This window comes from Ictalurus punctatus, chromosome 26, assembly GCF_001660625.3.
Source record: "Ictalurus punctatus breed USDA103 chromosome 26, Coco_2.0, whole genome shotgun sequence".
Taxonomy (NCBI): domain Eukaryota; kingdom Metazoa; phylum Chordata; class Actinopteri; order Siluriformes; family Ictaluridae; genus Ictalurus; species Ictalurus punctatus.
The window spans coordinates 11,944,379-11,968,184 of NC_030441.2; the positions used below are offsets into that span (position 1 = coordinate 11,944,379).

General features: G+C 37.3%; 1 protein-coding gene across 2 annotated transcripts in view; it reads left to right on the plus strand.

Moving 5' to 3' along the window:
- neurl1aa (neuralized E3 ubiquitin protein ligase 1Aa) overlaps window positions 1–23,806 on the plus strand; it is a 108,178-nt gene that overhangs the window by 22,338 nt on the left and 62,034 nt on the right. The window contains exon 1 of one of the 2 annotated variants that reach the window (XM_017457888.3): window positions 23,150–23,390. The exons of the other annotated variant lie outside the window; for it this stretch is intronic. Within the exon in view, the coding sequence (XP_017313377.1) occupies window positions 23,357–23,390 (34 nt within the window). The 5' untranslated portion in view covers window positions 23,150–23,356. Of the gene's footprint in view, window positions 1–23,149; window positions 23,391–23,806 lie in introns of those variants that run through there. 2 annotated transcript variants of the gene reach the window in all.

Sequence of the window (23,806 nt, forward strand, 5' to 3'; positions counted from 1 at the left end):
AGGTGTGTTATTCTGTGTTGTATCTTGTTATGTACCTTATTTTGCAACCTGTAAGTAAGTACTACTTCTGCTTCGATTATGCTAGCTTGGAAAATTTAGTATTATTAAAGTACAAGTATTATTGTACTTTAATTCAAATAGAAATAGAAATAGAAAAACTCTTCTTTACTTTATTCAGGTACAAGACATTTTGTGTTTTGTGTCTCATGTTATATCAGAAATAAACAAACTAAAATAATTTAATCTTTATCTGCATCAGATGCTGTTTAGGGACAATGGACAACACTGGGCTTTCAAATAACTAGCCAATCTGAGTAATATTCAACTTCATTCACACACAGTTGAACTTTGGAGACCAAACATTTGGTGATACAGTACAGCTCTATAGGTCTTCTGTCCACAAAGTGAAAAATCAAATGTACAGCTGTTTCAATGGTATATTTTGATTCAAAGCTTTTAACCAGTGCTGAAGAACATCTTCATCCATCTTGGAATTAGATGGAGATTCTATAGCATCTCACATCCACATTCAGCTCTTTACATTTTTACATTTGCATTTGTGCCAGTTGTTATGGCAACCACTAATTACACAAACAATAACAGTTTTATTAAACTATGAGACATTAAATGGCAGTGTCAATAGATGCTGTGATGAATACAGAGTAGTCAGCTGAAATAAGATTAAGGGCCTTGCACAAGAGCCCAACGGTGGCAGCTTGGCAATGCTGGGGCTTGAACCCACAACCTTCTAATCAGTAACCCAGAGGCTCAACTGTTAAGCCACCACTGCCCCAATAACTGGACATGGCTAACTAGAAGTCTTGCACAAAAACCTTCAAACAGGCCAAGTCAATCAGAAATCTGAAAATAGGGAGGAAAGGAGGCATTGGCCCAGCTCTAAGTCCACCCTATCTTGTCAAAAATGGGAACTGCAACAAGCAGTGGTCCATTGGGGCAGGAATCGCTTTGCCTCACTCTATGAATGTTTTGTTTGTGAAGGAGGAGCAGCAAACAGAACAGTAAAAGATATTACCACTCCTGATGTATTAATCACTGTTGAATTTCTTTTAAAATAACCCATTTGGATATACATTTCTGAAATGCACACTACTATGTTTTTAGTCCATAGTCTTCAGTCCTTTCCATGATTAGATTAGGAGGTTTAATCTACACTGTTATCTAGCTAGCTATGTAACTATAACTGGGCTGTTGATGTGTCTTTGGAGTGCAATTATCAGCGACCAGAAACCACCATAACTGCACCAATCGCTTATAAAATTATAATGCCTGATATCAATAATGCTGTCATTAAAAAATATGAAAGCTATATTTCTTTATATGGTAGTGTTTTCCCGGAGATGTTCATTTTTGTTAGGATATTCGACTGTGCCGGGGTACTGACAGTTTTTCAAACTACTTTCTGTTCTCTCACTGAAAATTGGCATGCATAGCTAGTTTGCTCAGGTTAATTTAAGTCTTGTAAACTCTCAACTACCTATTATAGGTTTACTCTAAACTTTCTTCCTAAGTCGTTTACTGTCTTGTATGTTGCGCCCATGGTCCCAGAGGCATGACATTGCATCACATTGCATTCATGAATGTCGATATGATGACAGTAATACTTGGCTTGACATAACCAAGGGCATTTTGTAAGTTGTATCATTACCAATATATCATAACTAAGAATAAACAGACTCTTGGTCTCCGTTGTGTAATCTCTCCCTGGATAGAGCAGACGCTTGGGGAAGTTCCCCAGGAGTTGGAACGGAATTCACTCTGCTTTCCCCCATAATGTCAAAGAGGGGATTTGCCAGCACTTTAATGCGATTCAGGACCAGGAAGCATGAGCTGCTCCCCTGGTGGGATTTCCCCCTTTGTGCTGCAGAGAAACAGATGCTCTCATCACACCCTCTTTTGCTATCTCTCTTTTCAGCCCTTGTCCTCATAACGTCTCCCCATAACTCTGGCTCTTTCACACTCGTCCTCACGCCCTCTCTTTCATTTCTTCTCTCCACCTCCACATTCAGGGCCTCAGGCCTAGATGGGGCTGTGTGGAATTGGTAAAATATATATATATATATATATATATATATATATATATATATATATATATATATGTCTGTCTGTGCTCTTTGTGTGTGTGTGTGTGTGTGAGAGAGAGAGAGAGAGAGAGAGAGAGAGTGAGAGAGAGAGAGAGACTATAAATATCACTTCAGATTTTCAGCGCATTTGCCAGGATAAGCAGTTGCGAGCATGTCAGTGTTACACAACCATCCCACTGGGACATTATAATGTGCATTATTATATTTCAGTATCTAGAGACATGTACTGTACCTGGAGCGCACCATTTGGTCAATTCATCATTCATTAGCCATCAAACTTTTATAGAAGTACTTCAGAGTTTGGCTCATGTCCCACAATGCTACAGTATATCTTGCTACATCCATGCCTTATTCAATCCTTGGCACTAAACCAAACTATTTTCTTCATGTCCATTGCTCAACCTTTGTGTCGCATTGATTTCTTCTCAATCAAACTGTTGTCCCATATTCCCCTGCTGTCACCCAACATCCTCCCCAGTGGCAGATGGCTGAGAGGGATAGAAATGCAGAATAAGAAGGTAATCTTGTCTGCACACGGGCCTGCACTCTAGATTATCCTAGCAGAGAGAGAGAGAGAGAGAGAGATGAATATGCATATATTAGGGATGTAATTGAATGTGAATTAACTGGAATGAACAGATAATGTATTCTTAATTGATACAAAAACAGATACGAATAGGAGGCACACTACTGTTTGTTTGTTTGTTTTTAAAAAGTTTTCCAGAAAGGCTCACAGGGCACCTGGTTGAGACTAGTGGTCAGGTATATAGAAAGGTATATATCCTTCAAAGGTGGTCAGGTATATATCCTTCAAAGAAGGATCTGTGCAATGTCCCTGCAGGAGTTTGTGATTTTTACGATCGCAGAAATCAACGCAAAATCAAGCAAACTATGCAATATTTGGAGGAGCTTGCAAGTTTCCAAAATGACCACAGATTTGGGCCAAGTGTCATGTGACGTCATCACAAAGTGCATTCAGTCAGCGCCCTCTTTGATTCACGTGCGTTGAACATAAGTACAGCTAAAAGGTCTAATTTACCAACAAACATCACTGCACAGGACAGTGCAAAACAATTTCATGCATTTGCAATTTAACAATTCAAATAGTTTTCCTCAAAAAAGCACAAAAAAACTCTGCAAATCGCATCACAAAATAAATAAAAAAAAGAGCCACAGCAAAATCGAGCATTTTTGGCAAAAAACCATGACAAAAAAATAATCAAAAATCTGCGAAATCCTGTACCCAGTAAATATATTTACAGCATTAATTCATCCTTAGTTTAAATTAGGCTAATAGTTTTTTGTTTTGTTTTTCAAAAATAGAACCAACAAAATTTTGTTTCACCCCTTTTCCTTGCATGATATTAGCGAACTATCAACCACCACTGTCTGACAGTTTAATGTAACCACAAAATATAATCATGCTGACATTGATGTTATGGGATATACAGCAAATACACTCAAAAACTATGTAATGCCATTCAAGGCCAATGTTAAATACATAAATATGACCTTGTAAATTAATTAATAGTATCCTCAAGTCCTCAAGAAAAGGTTTTTATTTATTTTTTTTATTTTTCACATAGAGGACCTAAGAGGAGACAGTACATTATTCTTAAACATTGCTTATCTAAATTACAGAATTTTTTATGGATAAAGTTATGAATTAACTTAAAGTAAACTTACATCTGTACACTTAAAGCGATCTTTTTTTTAAAAAATAAAAGTGCACATGGAATTAACCATTTCAACAAATCAAAATAGCAAATTTAGCCTTGTTTTAGTTTCTGATGCCACACAATATACTAAATAAAAAGATGTGGCAGACTCAAGTAATATAAGCTTCAGAATAATTAGTTTGGAAGCCATATTGTTAAATGAAACTCCACTTAGGTCATTTGGGAAAATCTAAATGGTGCACCAAATATATTTCAGCCAAAACAAACAACAAGTAGGTGCTTAGACCAACTTTGAACACACATAACTTTCCCAACATAAATATTGATGTATCTTTTCAATTTAGTTCAACAATGTAATTTTCCAACTAAGAATAAGGCCCAGAGTGTCTTGAATTTCAGAAGAATGTGTTCGAACAGTCACTCTTGCTGGTTACATTTGCATACGAATGAGTTCCAAATCAGAACTGAAAAAAACAGTCATTAAGTTTGAATTGACTGTCCAAACATGTTAGAATGTTAAATCTGTGACAACACTAATTTAACGGCGCTCACTTTTCACCTCCAGGACTTTTTATCTTCTAGTCTTACAGTTAACCGTTCAGCAACTCTAAACACCTAACACCTTAGAAAAGTGAGCCAAGTTAAGATTTATGATTGCTGTTGTCTGGATTATCCTAACGCTCCAAGCATATTCCCAACCTGGAGAAAGACAGAGGCAACTCCTGGGCCGAACAGCAGAGGACATATGTCTGTTAAATTGAATTTAATATGAATATGAATATATTTTAGAGATACTGAACACACACACACACACAGAGATGGAGCTCCTCTCTATTTCACTTGCATCGGGTTGTATGTATTAGGGTTGTCACGATACCATAAACATTTATTACGATACTGTACCATCTGAAGTATCAGGATACCATGTAATATTGTGCTAATTTATAATTAAAATTTACTACATGAACAAAATTGACAGAAATACGTAGAAATAAATGAAAATAGACAAACTGAATTTTCCTTTGAATAGTTTATTAATGAGAATGAATAACTGCCAATAGGAAACAATTAAACACTCGGCAAGCAACTAATAACTAATATCTAACTAATACAATGTGCTATATATTCATCTATTGTTCTCTAGAGCAGTGAAATGATGCAAATGGAAATTGTCCTCAAACTAATAAGAACGAACACATCATTAGGAATAAATAACTGATGTTGGAAACAAACTCGCCAAATAAATCATAAAATTGGGAATGTTAGCTGACTTACTACCCAAAATAGCATTGGTGCGATTTTGAAGCTTTAGTATCACGATACTACAGTAGTACCAGTGCAACCCTAGAGTGTATACCAGTGTGTATGTGCGTATGTGCGTGTGAGAGAGTGCATGTGTGAGCATGATATGCTCCTGTGATTTTTGGCCATGACAAAACATCTCCCAGCTGCTCAAAACTTGGTTATTGTTTACCCTAAATCAACCAGTATGCACCATTTGCATTGTCCTTGTGGGACTTTCCTCTAAAATATATCAGCTATAAATTCTGTTTGACAGTTTAGATCCCAGGTGTCTTTAAAACAGCTTTCACACCCATAGCCCAGACAACAATCCTTTAACGACTTTATACAGAAATTAGTTTTTATGAGAAAATGCTGAAAGAGTAATGATGTGACCAGGTTTGTGGTTTCTCGTGACAGGAAAAAAAAAAGAAATTCTTTAAAAAAAGATTTAAGAATGTGCCGTCTTTGTGTCAAAGTGATTAAAAGTGCATTTCTGCTAAGATTTTTTTTAGAACCTTACAAGAACGTAAATTGATGTAAAGGTTTGTGTTTTTGCCACATGACAGAAATATTTCTGGCACTATACTGTAACTCTCCTCTTTTTTAAACACATTATTTTGCATATGTGTGGCTTATATGTGGGATTCTGCAGAATAAACGTCTTGAGCAAGTTTTTCCTGCCACTAATTTACTTTGACATCACCACTTTTTCTCCACAAGTGATATACAACTACAAGAATGAAAGAGGAAACAAATTTTCAACACGTTTTACTAGTAAAAGTAGTAATAGTAGTATTCCACTGTATTTAAATTCAACTTTGCCACTTATTCCAGTGTGTGTTGTGTTGTATCTGATAATAAAACAAACTCTGCTCATGACTTGTTGGTTAAGTGAAGGTTTGTTTTAATAGTGGCTCTGTAAAATTTGTATTTGATTTATTTGTGATGTTCAAAAAGCCAAACTCAACCCCAATAACTCCTGATTTGTTTGACATTGCAACAAAAAAATCCACAGAAACCAGATTTCCTCATCTGAGCAAATATTTTATTGACAGCTGCCCAAATGAAAGAAGAATTTTACACACAAAAAAAAAAATAGTTCTGACCTAGAAGAAAATCAGTGCCATGTAGTAGCACTCAATTCAGTTTTTTTTTTTTCAGAGACCTCAAAACCAGAAAAAAAATCAAATGTAAAAAGTCGTGCAAAGGCGCAGCTGTATGCAAGACAAAGTGCAGGAAGTTTGGGTTACTTTGTTTCTTAAAACAGACCAGCAACTGCATTTTCTCCCATTGCTTCATAGAGAGAAACACATGGATCTAGCAGGGCGGTAAATTAGCCGAATAGAATGAGAATTAAATTACAACCCCAATTCCAAAAAAGTTGGGACGCTGTGTAAAATGTAAGCAAATGTAAATAAAAACAGAATGCAATGATTTACAAATCTCATAAACCTGTATGTAACTCACAATATTGATGAGCTGGGAATAGAAAACATCAAATGTTTAAACTTAGTAAATGTACCATTTTAAGAAAAAAAGAAGGTAATTTTGAATTTGATGGCCACAACATGTATCAAAAAAGTTGAGACGGGGCAACAAAAGGCTGGAAAATAAAGTGTTACTAAAATGAATGGTTTTCGCATGTGATTCCTTTCAGTGCTGTTTACAATAAGAAAATGTCAACATTTAAAAGGAAACATACATTGTGCAAAATATTAATTAAAAATGATTGATTTGTGTGCAAAATGTTAAGCAGCATCAGCTTTATGATCACTGGCAATGGATTGGGATAGAGATGCTAATCATTTGTTGAAGAACTTACTACGGGTTATGGAGAATAACTGGGGTAATAATAGGGGTGGAACAGTCAGAGGATTTGGATCGAAGCATTAATATAAATCTATGTTATTATTATGAAAAAAGGACAAGTAATGTATAAAGAGGCTTGCAAGATTATTTGCCAATAACTCCTTTGTTCTCTTCGTTCTTCTTCACTACATTATTATCAGTCATGAATTAACAGTAGGTGTACTCCAGATTCTGAACAAAGTTGGTCACATATCAATCAGAGCCTACCAAATTGTATCATGTTGTAACAGATTCAGTTGTTATCGTCAAATATAGAATTATTGCCTTAAGAATCAAAATCGTATAACATCGTATTGTATAATATCATTTGGTAGCCGACATTTACACCCCTGGTAATAATCAGGTACTAATGCAGGAATGATAATACAACAGAATCATGTACAGGTCTGAATAAATAGTGGCTGGTAAGAACATAACACATCAACAAACAAAAAAAATGCAAAAGCAAATTCAAAAACACAAGAGCAAATAAAAAAACACAACTCAATAACATTAACATTAACATTAACTCAATCCGAATGCGATGTTCAGTCCTTACTGAACATAATATGCTTATTGCTGATTGGCTAAAGCGTATGTTAGCGTGAAAGACTGCAGAAAATGGAGAGCAGGAGGAGGTTTACAATATAAGAGTTAAATTAATTTACTCCTGCATTTATTCAAGTTTATTTTTATCAACATTTCCATCCATTATCTATACTGCATATCTTACAGGGTCATGGGGAACCTGGAGCCTATCCCAGATACTAGGGAAAATGGGGCACAAGGTGGGGTACACATCCATCACAGGGCACAATCACATACACATTCATACACTACAGACACTTTGGACATACCAATCATCTTAGCATGTGATGAGTGATCAAAATCAGTGATTTGAAAGGTGCCTCAAATAAATAAAATGCATTATTATTATTGTTATTATTATTATTATTATTATTATTATTATTATTAGGGAAGGAGGTTTTTACAGTCATTATTTCCTGGTCTGCAAAAAAGATGTGTGTATGCGGCCAATTTGAGATCTGCGTCATCTGAACTATGCTCTTCGGACATACAAGTTCAGGATGTTGACGATCAAACTTATCGTTCCACACATTTGGTTTGAGGATTGGTTTGTGAAGATATATATAAAAAAAGACACATATTCCATTGCCCGGTCAGGAAGTTCCAGAGGTTCATGTTTGGAGGCAACGCGTATCAATATCGGCTCTTCCTTTAGGTCTAGCTTTACCCCCTCTCACCGTTATGAAGTGCATGGATGTTGCGCTGGTTCCTTTGCGACTCCTGGGAATCCATGGACTAAACTACTTGGATGATTGGTTAATTCTAGGGGTTATATGGGATTCAGATACGATGAGGGCATGTCTATCCCCAACATGTGTAGGGTCAATCCTATCAACGTTGACCAAGATAAAGTTAGGTCTGGGTATTCTCTCTAGTGTCTATGGAGACTGTTTGGGCTTAATGTCAACGTCATACCATTGGTCTATTGCACATGAGACTGCTCAGTGGTGGCTGAAAGTCGGGGGTTTCATCCGAGGACCAAAACCCCTGAAAGTAAACAGTGTAACGCGGCGATGCCTACGTGCTCTGAGAACTTGGAGGTGTCCCCAGTTTCTAGCCTCTTTAGCGGAAGATGGTAATATTCTTATTTTTACTGCTGTGTTTTTGATTTTGCTGTTGCATTTTTGGTTTTCTATGTATGTGCTTAGAGGCCACCATAATGAGAAGGAGCCATTTGCAATTTCAAAATATTTGATTGATTACTGAAATAGACTCACAATATGTTGACTTGTCATGTCTCTTCTATGTCTTTTTAAATTCAGAGCCTAAAAAAACAGTGTGTTAGTATTGACCAAACTGAAGCAACTGACTATAAACCACAACAATTCATAGATATCCTCAGAAACACACCAGCGCTGATTTCTCAACCAGTCCGTCGACACAGCCACTGATTAATGCAAAATCAAATGCGCCTTAGCGAAATGTATGAAAATATCCAACAGCTGGGCTGTATTACTGCTGACATTCAAAACAAGAAAACATGCCAGTGTGATTTGAACTGTGAGCTAAAGCCTGTGTCTGTGAGTGGAGTGAAGGATGAAACTACTACCACATGGAGCAGTAGGAGTCGAGATGAATTTCACTGGACAGAAAAAGTATAGCACTAAAATCAATTATAGGATCTGGACTATCTCAGTGATGATCCAGAAGCAGCTTGCACCTTATAATGTTTGTAAGGACATAGAAGTTGAAAATGTTTTAGAAAGTTGTGTTATCTATTTGAATCACTGTGCAAAAACACTTATTATTGTTCCTAGTCTTTTCTAAACACTGACTGGTTAAAAAAGCGAACAGTATCATTTTTTTTAAGTGTTTAACAGCTATAGTTAGTTAATAGAATGGGGAAAGAATGACCAAAGAAACTGTAACTGCAACCAGTGTACATGGCAGTCAGTTCCTGGTGGTTTCATAACACATACACACTGCACACAAACATAAATAAAGGGTCATGTAACCAAATTGTGGTGGTTAACCATATTAATCAGAGCGTATGTATAGAAAACAGAAACATATGGCAAAAAAAAAAACAGCGGAAAGCTTTCTGTATATAGGACACCATTTTCTGTTTTCACTGTTTCATGTATGTATAAACAAAAATGTAGTTCTGAGGAGACGACAAGGCTAGAAAGCAGTAAAAATGTAGCTAAGAAATGCAAATCTGTCTCATCAAAAATAAAAAATGTGACTAACTTTTCATATAAATATAAATATAAATGCAAAAGTCTGGCAAATGGAAAGAAATGCTGTATATTAAAGATTACTTAATTCTTAAAAATAATGAAATTTAATATTTCAATCTAAATGAAAAATATGACAATTTGCAATTAACAGGAATAAACTAAACAAACTCAATATTTGGTGTGACAACCCATTGCATTTTTTTATTAAATAGTAGTCCCAGGTACAATTTGTGCCGTTTTATAAGGAAATTAGCTGGTAAGTTTTACTGAGTGTTTTGGAGAATCTGCCGTAGTTGTTCTGGAGAATTTCCCTGTGTCCTAATTGTCATACTTATACTATATACAAAAGCATGTACTCTTTTTGTGAAGAAAAACTACATACTTTTGAGTGTGTATTAAAAGAGTATGCAAATACTAGGACATACTAACACGTCATGTAATGTAAGAGAACCTTGTTGCCCCGAAGAGAACACTGCACAAACTCCTCGTTGCATTTCAGCTTTATTATTTTATATTATATAATTTTATATTATATAATGCCAAGTAGGACGCAGGGTTTGACTGTTGCACTTGCTTCTTTATTTTATTTTATTTTTGAATGCATGCAAACCCCAAACATTTTTATTATATATATTACACATATATATATGTGTGTGTATATATCTATATAATAGGTAATAGTAATAGTAATAGGTTGTATTTACAAATGTGAGTCAAAGTGGAACTAGTTTCAGTAACAATTTATTTAAACCCTTTATCATATGTTTAAAATTAAAATATGTTTATTTTATCTAAGCTACTTTAACCTTTGTACCTCCAGTGTAACTGTAAGGAAACAAATCAGATCAACATTTTGTGGTTATTCAGTGCATAACTGTATATAATTTAATTTGTGGACAAATTATGTATTGATTGGAATAATTTAGCCATAACGTAAAACATAACATAGAATCCATAATGGGTCAAATGTATTAGTCTCTATTGAGCATGCAACACTGGATATAAATCTAACTAGGTTTAAAGACTAGCTTTCAGTTTGTATATGCAATCCTATTGATTTCTATGTGTTAGATGTACAGTATAATTAACTAGCTCTATACCAATAAGGCAATTACAGAACTGACCACACAATTGAGACCTAATTGAGACCTTTCGAAAGCATCCACCCCATCTGCTTTATGTTTGTGCAATGAATAAACCTCTTTGGTCCAGTGCATACAACTTTCAGTGTTTCACGGACAAGAAAAAGCCATTACCCAGCTCTAATCATAATCCTGACTGTCTTGGTGTGTATGAGTTTATCCTGATTGCGTCTGTGTTATCACCTCCGGACTATCCTCGGCCTCCTTGTTCAACTCTGTGATACAGGAGACCTAAAACAGCTCATGAGCTCCTGATAGAGCAATGAGACACACATCCTGCGTCATGCCACTTAGTGTGACTGACAAAGTGCCATTTGCTTGACACTTGTTAATAATTAAGATGAATGATTTCAGGGAACTTTCACACCGAACTGAATTTAGATATGCACTCAGTAAGGAAATGACAGTGGATAGCTGTGATTAAAGGAGCACTTCAGCATCTCTATCTACTGCATCTGTAGTGTATGTGCAAGAGTGAAAAATATTTATACTACAGTTCCAAAAGTCTCCATACATTGGGAAATTGGGGTTGTGCCTTCGTCAGTGAATGTTCATGGACGTCCACTTCTCAGTTGGTGCTCAACACTTCCAGTTTTTTAAAATTTGTTAATAAGTTTGGTAACAGTGTCGTATGTGATGTGCTTGCCATATTTCCTGTTAAAGTACATCACAGCTTCCCGATCGAGCCATGAGAATGATTTCAATATGTTCCTCTTTTGTTAAAGGTATGCTTACATTTTGGAAGGCATTTTGCTAAAAAGTGTTACTTTCCCCTATGTATGGAGACTATTGGGACACCCTGCATAGTAAATATACTTTGTTGCTATACTTCTGTATTATATTGGCATATAAAAACTTTTACTTGAGTGCTATTGAAATGCAATATAATAATATAATACAATTATTATTAATTAAAATGTTTATTTGTTACTTGTGTTTTTTTTTGTTTCATTGTTGTGTTTGTTTGTTTTTTGCACTTACAAGCGACTGTAGTGAAAAAACAAACTTTTTTACTCCTTAAATTTTTATTTAGACCTTCATAATACTTGTTAGAAATCTCAAAGGTCTCTTCTTTTCTCATCCAGCCGATGACAGAATGCTATACATCAATCAAAATAGCGCCCATGCATTTTATTTACATTTCAGTTTCAATTCATCACTGTGGAAATAACTAGCAAGAATTGTACCATTTGGTCATCTGCCTTCACCTTTGCATGCTACACAGTGTAGTTAGTGTTGTAGCTGTTCGTGTGCGTCTAAAGATGGATAAGCCATCACATTGCAGTGTTGACCTTGAGGATGAATACCCCTGGTCCTACCACAAGAAAATGTTTCAGTAAGCTGGAGACACATAAAGAGGGGGACATGGCGGCTTAGTGGTTAGCACATTTGCCTCACACCACTGGGGTTGAGGGTGCAAATTCCACCTGAGCCCTGCATGCTCTTCCCATATCTTGGGGGTTTTCTTTGGGTACTCCGGTTTCTTCCACCAGTCCAAAAATGCTGACTGGCGTTTCCAAATTCTCCATGTTGTGTGAATGTGTGTACGATTGTGCCATGTGATGGGTTGGCACCACGTCTAGGGTGTCCCCTACCTGGTACCCTGAGTCCCCCGGGATAGGCTACAGGCGACCCTGTGTAGGATTAGCGGTACGGAAAATTGATGGCTGGATGGAGACTTGTATAAAATGAGGTGTCTTCTTTGCCTCATGAACTCCATCTAATTTGGAAAAGCATGTTGAGGTAAGTTTCAGGACGAAATGTGTTGTTATTGGAAAATTATAAATTTTGAGGTAATAGCATTAAGCCACATTGCACCACCCTATTGGGGGTTATTTTCTTATAACAGAATGCTCCACTGTGGTTTATTCCTTACATATCTTGTTTTTGTTTGTTTGTTTTTTATCTACAGTTCTCTCTTAAAAAAGAACACAACTTGTTTCTAACTTAATAACTGCTTCAGAAATATATGTTTTGTGTAAACATTCAAAAACCGACATCCCAACAACTACCCTTAGACATTCATTATAACGGAGTTTTGAGTTTTGATCTTTTCTCAGTACAGATAAAGATGTGGAAACAAATATGTTAAAAGCACATACTCTCCAGACACAGTAGATAGAGATTACGTAGAAAACAAAAATAAAAACACCCTTTTATTGTTCCTTTAATACTGAACTTCATGAGTCATCTGCAGATACTGATGTGTGTATATCACATGGCATTGATATAGAAGCTGTTGCCACATATTTAATTCATGAATTCATTTGGGCTCAGTTATTGCTTTCTTATTTTATTCACCCTTTTTCTGTATCCAATATACTTCGTAATATTTTGCTGCGTTATGGCACAAAGCTGCTGCTCAATGGTTTTTTTGTTTAGCACTGAGGGGGCACCGCTGCAAGGGTTTATGCGTGTGTGTGTGTGTGTGTGTGTGTGTGTGTGTGTGTGTGTGTGTGTGTGCATGCACCCTCTGCAGCTGCCTCCATATTCCATTACAACAGTGACTCAGGAAAATGCATAGAAAAGGCCTCATTTATATATATATATATATATATATATATATATATATATATATATATATATATATATATATATATATATATATATATATATTGCATAAATTCTAGTTTAATTCAATAAATTTGTCTTGGAAAGCAGAATAAGAACAAATTTTTATGATTATTTTATTATATATAATACTTAATAATATTGAATTTTCCATCTGTTTTAGCCTATAAATGTAACAGTATGTTCAGATGTGTGGTGTTTGCCATTGATCGTGTGTGTGTGTGTGTGTGTGTGTGTGTGTGTGTGTGTGTGTGTGTGTGTGTCTGGTGAGACAGTGCATGCAAATTGAACTCTCTCAAACCATGATCACCGGTTGTCGTGGAAACGTTGAGTAGCTGCTGCATGACAGCAGATGATGGCAGTAAACATAAATGTTCATGCAGACGCCCACTAGCTGAAGGGGACTGTTTGTTTCGACATACTGGAGTGAGACACAGGCAGTCTGGTGTGTCCTTGATTGATACAAACAGCTCAATTTAGATCAGAAAATAGTTGTTCCGAAGGCCATCATTTTCATCCAATCTGCTACTATTTATTGCCCAAATTGCTATTTTATTACTTTTATTATAATAAATATAAATTTTATTTTTAACCATGATTATGTTACATGGAACTGAAATCACAGAGAAACACCTCATCGCTAAACTCCTTCACTCTTTATTCTAAATGACTTCCTGTCAATTCCTCGTTTGTTCCGCATGATGAAGTCTTCGCAGCTCACCACCTCCTCGTCACCTCCCCCTTCCTCTGTGACATTTCTGTCACGTAGCAGATGTTAAGACGTCCTTTCATTATAAAAAAAAAAAGTACACTGCTGCTCTTCGAGTCACTCCCTGTTTCTGAAATGTCAGTTGAGATTTTACTAGAACTAAATTACATGTAAATGGGTTGTCATTGAAAAGCTGCTTTGGGTAAAGCATCTATTGTTCTAGACAAATAAAATTTCATTTAATTGAATTATAAGAACAAATAACAAATATATGGTGCGTTATTTCTATTCATTCCAATCCACCCTAAAAAAAACATTTTATGATTTTACATTCTGCTTGAATGTTTGATGCAAGTTGCTTTACCAAATGATCACAGTAAATGCTCACAGTAAATGCTCACAGTAAATGATCACAGTAAATGATCACAGTAAATGCTCACAGTAAATGATCACAGTAAATGATCACAGTAAATGATCACAGTAAGCTGCAAGACTGCACTCTACATACCATGGATTACTCATTACTCTGAGAAAGTGTTTACTTTATACATAAAAATGAAACAGTGTGCTACAACCAGCCTCAAAAACGATAATATTGTAGATCCACATATACGGTCCTGGCCAGGAGACTCAGTCTTACAGTAAGTGGGTCTATATATCACAGTAGACAATTTTATAGCTGCAGTAGATGCACTGCACTGTTAGGATTCACAAAGAACCAACACAAAAGATATTTGCACAATCCAAGTCAAACAGACATACAGTTACCTCCACTAATATTAGCACCCTTGGTAAATATGCAAAGAAGGCTGAGAAAATTTGTCTTTATTCTTTTGATCTTTTGTTAAAAATATATATATCTTTGTTAAATATAGGTGTGCAACAAGTATTGGCACCCCTATGAATTCATATGAGAATAATATATTTGAAGTATATTCCCATTGGTATTTAATTTTTTTTTAGTACACCTGGGTGACTAGGAATAGGAAATTGTTCAACCATGACTTCCTGTTTCACAGGGGTCTAAATATGAGGTAATACATAGGCCAAATTCCCTTAGTTACATAACAATGGGCAAGACCAAGGAATATGGCTGTGATGTGCTGCAAAAGGTTATTGAGCTTTTCACAAAATGGGAAGTGGCTATAAGAAAATAGCACAAGCATTGAAAATGCCCATTTCCATCATTTCCAAATTGTCCATAGTGTGTGAATGTGTGCGTGATTGTGCCCTGCGAAGGGTTGGCACCCTGTCCAGGGTGTCCCCCACCTTGTGTCCCGATTCCCCCGGGGATAGGCTCCAGGCTCCCCACAACCCTGTGTAGAACAAGCGGAACATAAAATGGATGGATGGATGGAACCTGCTGTATAATCATTGACATGCCGAAGTTTCTATAAGGATATGTTTATTTAACATGTATGGAAGGAGTCTCCAGTGTTAGAGTTTTGTAACAGTCAGTTACAAAGTTTTCCACCAGTCTGGTTCCAGTAAGTCTTCTGCATTTCCGTTTTTCAGTAACATTACTGAACATTACTTTTTTTGTATTATTAACTTCAAGAGAAAGAAAAAAGATATGCTGGTAAGGAAAGTACTGTTTTGTAGCTGCTATAACAATTTGTGTCACTGAGTTTCAACAACATTAAACATAACAATAAATGTGTAAATATACAGTGTATTGTTCAATCATAAAATGATTAGAATTGTTGACAAATTGCTGTGGTGGAGGAATAAAACAATTTCGGACGTGATAATTACCTTTTTTATTATTCAATATGCCACAGTAAAAAGGAAAGAATCTATTCCTCTACATTCCTAGTTGGAAATTATCCAAATTTCCGTCATTTCTAACATTTCATAATGTCTCAGATGTAGTGTAATTAATTGTTCTGTGGTTCTATTTAGCATTAAAGATATGAGCATGACGTTAATCAAAGCAGTGCACAAAGCCTGTGAGTGGGTTTAGTGTAATTAATACTTCTATTTATAAACAACGAATCAAAGTAGCTCTGAGCAGAATGAATAATATGATGAGCTGCTCTATTAACAAACCCGCTGCAGAGCGTTCTGTTTATCAGAGTGGATTATGTAAAGTTGGACATGCCAGGATTTAAGGTAGAGACAGAGAGAAAGAGCGAGAGACATCCTCAATGGCTTAGTCATGAAACGGTACAGGCTCTCGTCAAAGAGCTGATTCAAAGAGTGAAGTATGCACATACAACACACACACACACACACACACACACACTATAATAACATGCAACATGAAACATACATTGACCTGCATTTATGTAAATAAGGGCTCACACACACACACAAAGACACATATGCAATCTATAAAATTCAACACATGCTTTAGCTATTCCCTGTTCACTATTTAGTGTACTATTTTGAGGGTCCACCATTTTGTAGACCATCTTTTTCAATCCCATAATGCATCACAACAGGTAGTGTACACATAATGTAGCCTAGCAGTCATCGAATACCCATACTGCACTACGCTGCATGTTTTTTGGGGGGGTTGAATGCAAACTCACTGAGGAATTCATTATACTATGAAGGCAATGCCTCTTCAGTGTTCTCAGACTTTTTACAGATGAAAGGAACGGATTCATTCAGATTCAGATTTTTAACAGGAACCAAAAAGAAGGATCCTATTTTCCCTATTCTGGCATCTCTTCACTGGCTTCCGGTCAAGTTTAGAATTAGTTTTAAAATTCTAATTTATGTATACAAAGCTCTTTCTGGTTCTGCTCCACAGTACATCATTGACCTTCTTCACCTTTATTCTCATACTAGAGCATTGAGATCATGTAATCAACTTCTTTTATCTGTCCCCCATTGTCGTACTAAAACAAAGGCTGATTGTGCCTTTTCTTTGGTGGGTTCCAAATTTTGGAACAGTCTGCCTTTTCCCGCGAGGTCTGCTCCATCTTTAGCTATTTGTAAATCTTCTCTTAAAACTTATTTTTATTCTTTGTGTTATAATGTTATTTAATGTGATGAATTTTAATGTTTTGTACAGTACTTTGGATCAACAGTTGTCTTTAAATGTGCTTTATAAATAAATTTGACTTGACCTGACTTGACTTGATCGGATACATTGTTTAGTGAAGTAATTTCCATAGTCATATACTGTATGTTTGGGTTATAGTTAGCTTGCTTACTTTAATATCCATAACATCTAAAAACTACCCAATTTGGGTCAAATTGAAAACCCAACAATGGATCAAATATTGATTAACCCAGCATGAGTTGGTTTAATCCAGTGAGATTGGGTTAGGATGTTGAACATGTCGACTAAAACATGATAACTCAACATTATATCTGTGTACTAGACTTGTGAGATGTTCATTTTTCCCTTCTGATGATTTACCCTTTTAGAAAATCACAATAAGTTATTTAATCATCCAGAAAAAAATACAGGATTAGGTAGAGTGTAGGAGTGCAGAATAATATTATCAGCTGTCCAGTCGGGAACTGCAGTGCTGTTGCACTGTGAAAACCTAGCTGGATAGTGGATTCTTAGGTGGATTCTGCAGTAATGCAAAGTAAACAGTAATAATAAACCCTAACAGAACATTTTCAACAGAATCATTTCACAAATATTCTATCTAATGTCCACATGGCTGATATTTTTCTTTGTTGTTCTTTGATGCAGCTGTTCAAAGTCTGTGAACACCATCTGTGCCCTAATTGGTGCAGGAGGAGGGAATATAGTGTATTTAATGACTTTCTAATGATCATCACCATTAACATAATTTATCTGTTGCTAAATATACTATACTTTTCTAATATTAGCTAAGTTGAACATACATAGGTTTTATTTAAAATTACTTACTTAAAATATTCTCCATTTAACTTTCAGAAAATGAGAATGTCCTGCAAGTCCCAAGAGCCCAGAAAGCATGTGAGATGAGGGAAGGGGATGGGGCTTTCTGGCAGCATCAGTTAATATTTAATTAACTGACAATAATATGCTGATTTTTTTCCTGCTCATTTAACATTAGTTATCATCATCCTTAGTTATACATCTGATTTCTTTTACTTCAGACTTTTCCCTGTTGCCGCTGTCTCTCAACAGGAACAGTGGAAAATTCCAGAAAATGAATCTTCACGTTCCTGTTACCTTTCCGGTCCGTGTCCCCAAACCAGTATGTTATTCATTATCATCATTATCAACCCAATTTGAGTCATGTCGACCCAACTACCTGACCCGACATGCTAAACCTAGCAAATGAATTGTAAAAATAACCCAGAGTGTAGGTTTGATACAGGAATATAACTGTGAGTAGCCAGTTACCTAACATTATGTGTGTTTTTCTGACAGAACATGACTAATGTCTCAGAGTGATGAGCTAACCCATGTAATGTAGAGCATGAAATCATTTACTTCTGTCACTATAATACTCTTTCATGTAATACTCCTTATGTTCCAGTGTAGGGGATAGGGAGTAGGGGACCTTTTGGAACACAATGTTTGTCAGTTTCGCATTGTACTAATGAGCACACACATAGAAACACACATGCAACACATTAAAGCTGGTATAAAATGGCAGAACATGTTTGGAATTGATAAAAAATAAACCCCCACACACATGCAGACACACACTAAACCACATAGTCACATAGAGGAAGCAGGAAATTGTTGACTACACATGCAGACAGCAATTTGATAGTTCATTACGCGTGACCAGTTACTAAGATGGATCCCTGAGATCTGGTGTGTGTTGTTCACCAAACTCAGCTCATTCTCATCTTCGGATAAAGACAATGATGATGGCTATAGAACCATAACCTGAGCCAGCATCATTCCCGTCACCCTCAAACTCAGTATTTAATGACGTGCACGTTCCATGCACTAACTGTGCAATCTGCACGCCATGTGTGAGGCGGAATGCCTACGACCGCACCGGGGTTCTGGAGAAGCGGTGATTTCATTTTGATCAAAGTCGCCGTGCTCTGGCCCGGAGCCCTGCGGTTTGTTATGGCTTCTACCATGGCTCTAATTGTTAAAAGGGACAGACGGCCGCGGAGTAAATATTATTGCTAACCTGATTTCTCTGCACAGTTCTTTCTGCGTCATCGAGAACGGCAGGATGAGAAACGTTAATTAGCTTAATTTTCTCCAGAGGACGGTGATCCTTTCACAACATTTGGCAGTTTTCATTTGAGAAATTCAATTGCATGAAAGCTAGTTTGCTCATAGGAAAATGGATATACAGAGAATAACGCTCTTGAGTTGTATTTGGGACAAAACCTGATCAATCACGATTTAACGATGACAACATCGGTCACAAAACAGCTCATCGCAGCACTTCAGTGAGGAAGGCAATCCCGGAGTGGTGATGACATGTTAGGTCATGACTCCGACTCAGGAGGGTCACTTTCTCATATCAGCCACAGGCAGAGAGATGGACTTCCCAGAATGCCACAGAGGAAGGAATGTGAGTGCTGAACCCTCCACCCCCCAAAAGCTCCTTGTTACTTAACATAGACTAACCCAATTAGTAAATACTGTCCCTGTGGGGTCTCAACTGGTGTTTTTAGTATTTTATTATTACACAAATCATGTCCAGGGATTCTAATGTTGTCTTGATAAATGATGCAGATCAGTACAGTGTGTACACAAGGAAGGTCAAAGGGAGGTGAGTGTAATGTTAGAAGGCCATGTGTATTGTAGATATTATAACAGTACTACTAACTTCTGCCCTAGAGGGCAAGTTTAGTTTACTTTGTAGAATATTTGGTTATACAGTAAGCTAAAGGTTGAGGCATGTTCCATTGCTCCGGGTGTGTTTACTTTCTTAGTTCTTCATAAATATACAGTCTTAAATATACCATTTGTAATAGGACAGGTACATGGCAACTGTACAAGAATAGTATTGTATTGTAGAAGAAATCCACTGTACAGAATTTATCTGTCTGTGCTGCAATTTACATTTATTATATATTATAAATGTAAATATATAATTGTCTATGTTGCAGTTATATTGCTATTGATTGGACCGTATCTTTTTGGGATCATGCAAATGATTCAAAGAAACACTTACTTGGAATGGCCGGCATTGTTTAGAATGCTAACATAGTTTTTTTTTTAAAAAGAATAATAATTTATTAAATGTTAAATGACTGATTTGCATATGTTATCTTTCTGTCATAGAATATCAGTATCTGGAAGGCAGGTGTCCTGCTGATGATTAAGAAAAATATACAGTGATCAGCCATAACATTAAAACCACTGACAGGTGATGTGAGTAACATTGATTATCTCATTACAGTGGCATCTGTCAAATGGTGGGATATATTAGGCAGCAAGTGAACAGTCAGTTCTCGAAGTTGATGTGTTGGAAGCAGGAAAAATGGGCAAGTATAAGGATCTGACTGGCTACGTTTACATGCAACTAAATAATCCGATAGTAATCCGATTGACAGTTCAGCCCGACTGAAAAGCCTTCACATAAACACCTTTATCGATCCAATCGAGCTTGATCTGAATGAAATTTCGATCAGATTGGAAGGGGTGGTTTATTCCATTTCTAATCCGATCGAGAGGAAAAAAATGACCATGTAAATGCTTGAATCGTATTATTTTCTTAATCAGATTCAAAAATATCTCGTGCACATGCGCAGTGCAATGGAGCATATGTCCACGTAAATATGGCGTCCAGTGCAAAGAACTGGTCGATGGAGGAGACAGAATATTTGTTGAACATACTAAAAGACAAAGAGATTGTCGAGAGACTGAACGGAAGAAATGTTCACAATGATCTCTTCAAAGAATTGTTTGAGGAAATGCAGTTTGGAGGATTCAGTCAGTCAGCAGAACAAATTAAAGTGAGAAAGATTTGGGGAGAAAAACGTTGCTGATATGTTTATATATGTCAACAAAGCAAAAAAAATACTATTAGGTCATTTGGTGTCACGTCCCTGGCTTTCTTTCTACGCTATTGTACGGTTGGCATGACGATAGACGTTGTACGCTGTGCGCTTGCACAGAAGCTTTGTTCGAAATACATACAATGCACATATAAGGGAATGTTTGAATCGGATTGCAATGTTTAGGGTACATATAGACAGATCTGCAATCGGACTGAATTCATCCAGATTGATGAAAATGGGTGCATGTAAACATAGCCAGTGACTCTCACAAGAGCCAAATTGTGATGGCTATATGACTGGGTCAGTTCTCCAAAATAGCAGCTCTTGTGGGGTGTTCCCGATATGCAGTGATTAGTACCTACCAAAAGTGGTCCAAGGAAGGACAAGCGCTGAACCAGTGTCATGGTCATGGGCACCCAAGGCTCACATTGAGGCGCATGGGAACAATGTCTAGCCCGCCTGGTCCAATTCCACAGAAGAGCTACTGCAGTAAAAATTGCTGAAAACGTTAATGCTAGATAAGTTAGAAAGGTGTCAGAACACACAGTGCATCACATCTTGCTGCTGTGAAGCCCCAGACCGGTAACAGTGCTAATGCAGGCCCCTATCCACTGCCGAAGCACCTACAATGGGCATGTGAGCATCAAAACTGGACCATGGAGCAATGGAAGAAGGTGGCCTGGTCTGATAAAACTCTTTTTTTTCATCATGTGGATGGCTGGGTGCATGTGTGCCACTTACCTGGGAAGAGATGGCACCAGGATGCACTATGGAAAGAAGGCAAGCCGGCAGAGGCAGTGTGATGCTCTGGGCAACATTCTGCTGGGAAACCTTGGCTCCTGGTATTCATGTACATGTTACTTTGACACGTACCACCTACCTAAACATTGTTGCAGACCAAGTACACCCCTTCATGGCAACAGTATTCCCTAATGGCTGTGGCCTCTTTCAACAGGATAATGCCCCCTGCCACACTGCAAAAATTGTCCAGGAATGGTTTGAGGACCATAACAAAGAGTTCAAGGTGTTGACTTGGCCTCCAGATTCCCCAAATCTCAATCTGATCGAGTATTCTGTGGGATATGCTGGCCAAACAAGTCTGATCCATGGAGGCCCTACATCGCAACTTACAGTACAGGACTTAAAGGATCTGCTGCTAAGGTCTTGGTGCCGGAAACCACAGCATACCTTCAGAGGTCTTGTGGAGTTCATGTCTCGACGGGTCAGAGCTGTTTTGGCAGCACAAGGGGGACCTACACAGTATTAGGCAGGTTGTTTTAATATGATGGATGATCAATGTATATTGTGCAGTCCTATTCTGTATAAGGAAAGAGCTAAATCCAAAACCAAATAGTATGTCGTCTGCTCTACATATCATGTGAGAGGTATATTTAACATTATGGAAGGTGTCTCAGGTGTCAGCACTTTGTACGGACCATGAGAAGGTTATCAGGACAGGGGACTTGTTGGTTTCTCTGTAAAATGAAAAACTGGATGTTTTTTTATTGACTGCGAGAGAGAAAGAGAAAAGAGACTGGCGACTGAATGACAGTTTATAGCTGCTATAATATCTGTGATAATAGGAATTAATTCATCTCTTGACCGTTGCACAACATTAAATGCAACTCTATATAAATGTTTCAAAAGCACAATGTGTTGTTCATTAATAAATTAAAATTTGCAATCGTTAGGAATTTGTTGTGGTATAAAAGCAATAAAACACAGTTATAAAAGGAAAATAATCCACTTCACAGAGATCGCATTTTGGCTGCATCACACCACCCCATGATATTTTATTCTTTATATAATGTAGCTAGTCAAAGCCAGGTAGAGCTGAAAAGCATCTAAGTAACAAAGAAACTCTTGTTTAGTCACGTGTTTTAATTGCATTTGCCTTAAGGACAAAGTGATTAGTATATGCATATAAGGAATCTTTCATCTACAATCTAAACTTCAGTAAACACTAACCTTTTGTTTGTACTAACCTTCTTGACTAGTATACAGTTTAAATGCATTTCTTTTAAGTACTTGTATTTTTTGACTGGTAGGGTCCATACACCCTGAGGGGCGTGGTCTGCCGCGGCCCCGCCTTTATGCAAATATGAGCGTGGAGCCTGCGCGTATCCGCGCGCTCAATGAATCCATGAGCGAGGCGCTCCAGGAGGAGTGTCCGAGTGTTTACACGAGTCAAACCTCTCCGTGTGTGTGTGTGTGTGTGTGTGTGTGTGTGCGCGCGCGCGCGCTTACGTGTGTTTATGTGTGCGTGCGTACGTGTGTAAGAGCGAATATGCCGTCGCTGTGGGATTGTTGCCACTGCTGCCCGACACACTGAGAAATAAATACGAAGATCGAGAGGAGCGACCGGCGTCCAGCCATGGGAGGCCAAATCACCCGTAACGCCTTGTATGGTGAGGAAGTGACCGTTTAAGCCACATACATCCAGCCGTTTATTGTCATATCTCATTCTGTGGCTGAGCGTTAATAAGGACGAATGCTGTTGGCTATAGAAGTGCCATAAACGCCGGCATATAACGGGTAGAAAGGTTGTGCGCTCGCATTGTTCCTGCTTTAGACACATATTGTATGATTATATCCTGTTATATCCTGTAATGTCATCCTATTAGCTCGCGCACCTTGAAGCGTTACAACCGCTCGCGCACTGCATCAGAGGCTCGCGGAGTGAGGAGAGCGCGCGCGCGCGCGAGAGAGAGAGAGAGGTGGTGTGGTGGATTTTGAATCTTCATTTAACTGGAATTAACGGAAAACTTTCACGTTTTAACACTTTATACAGCTGAGAGACAATAAATCAGCGTTATAAAGGCCT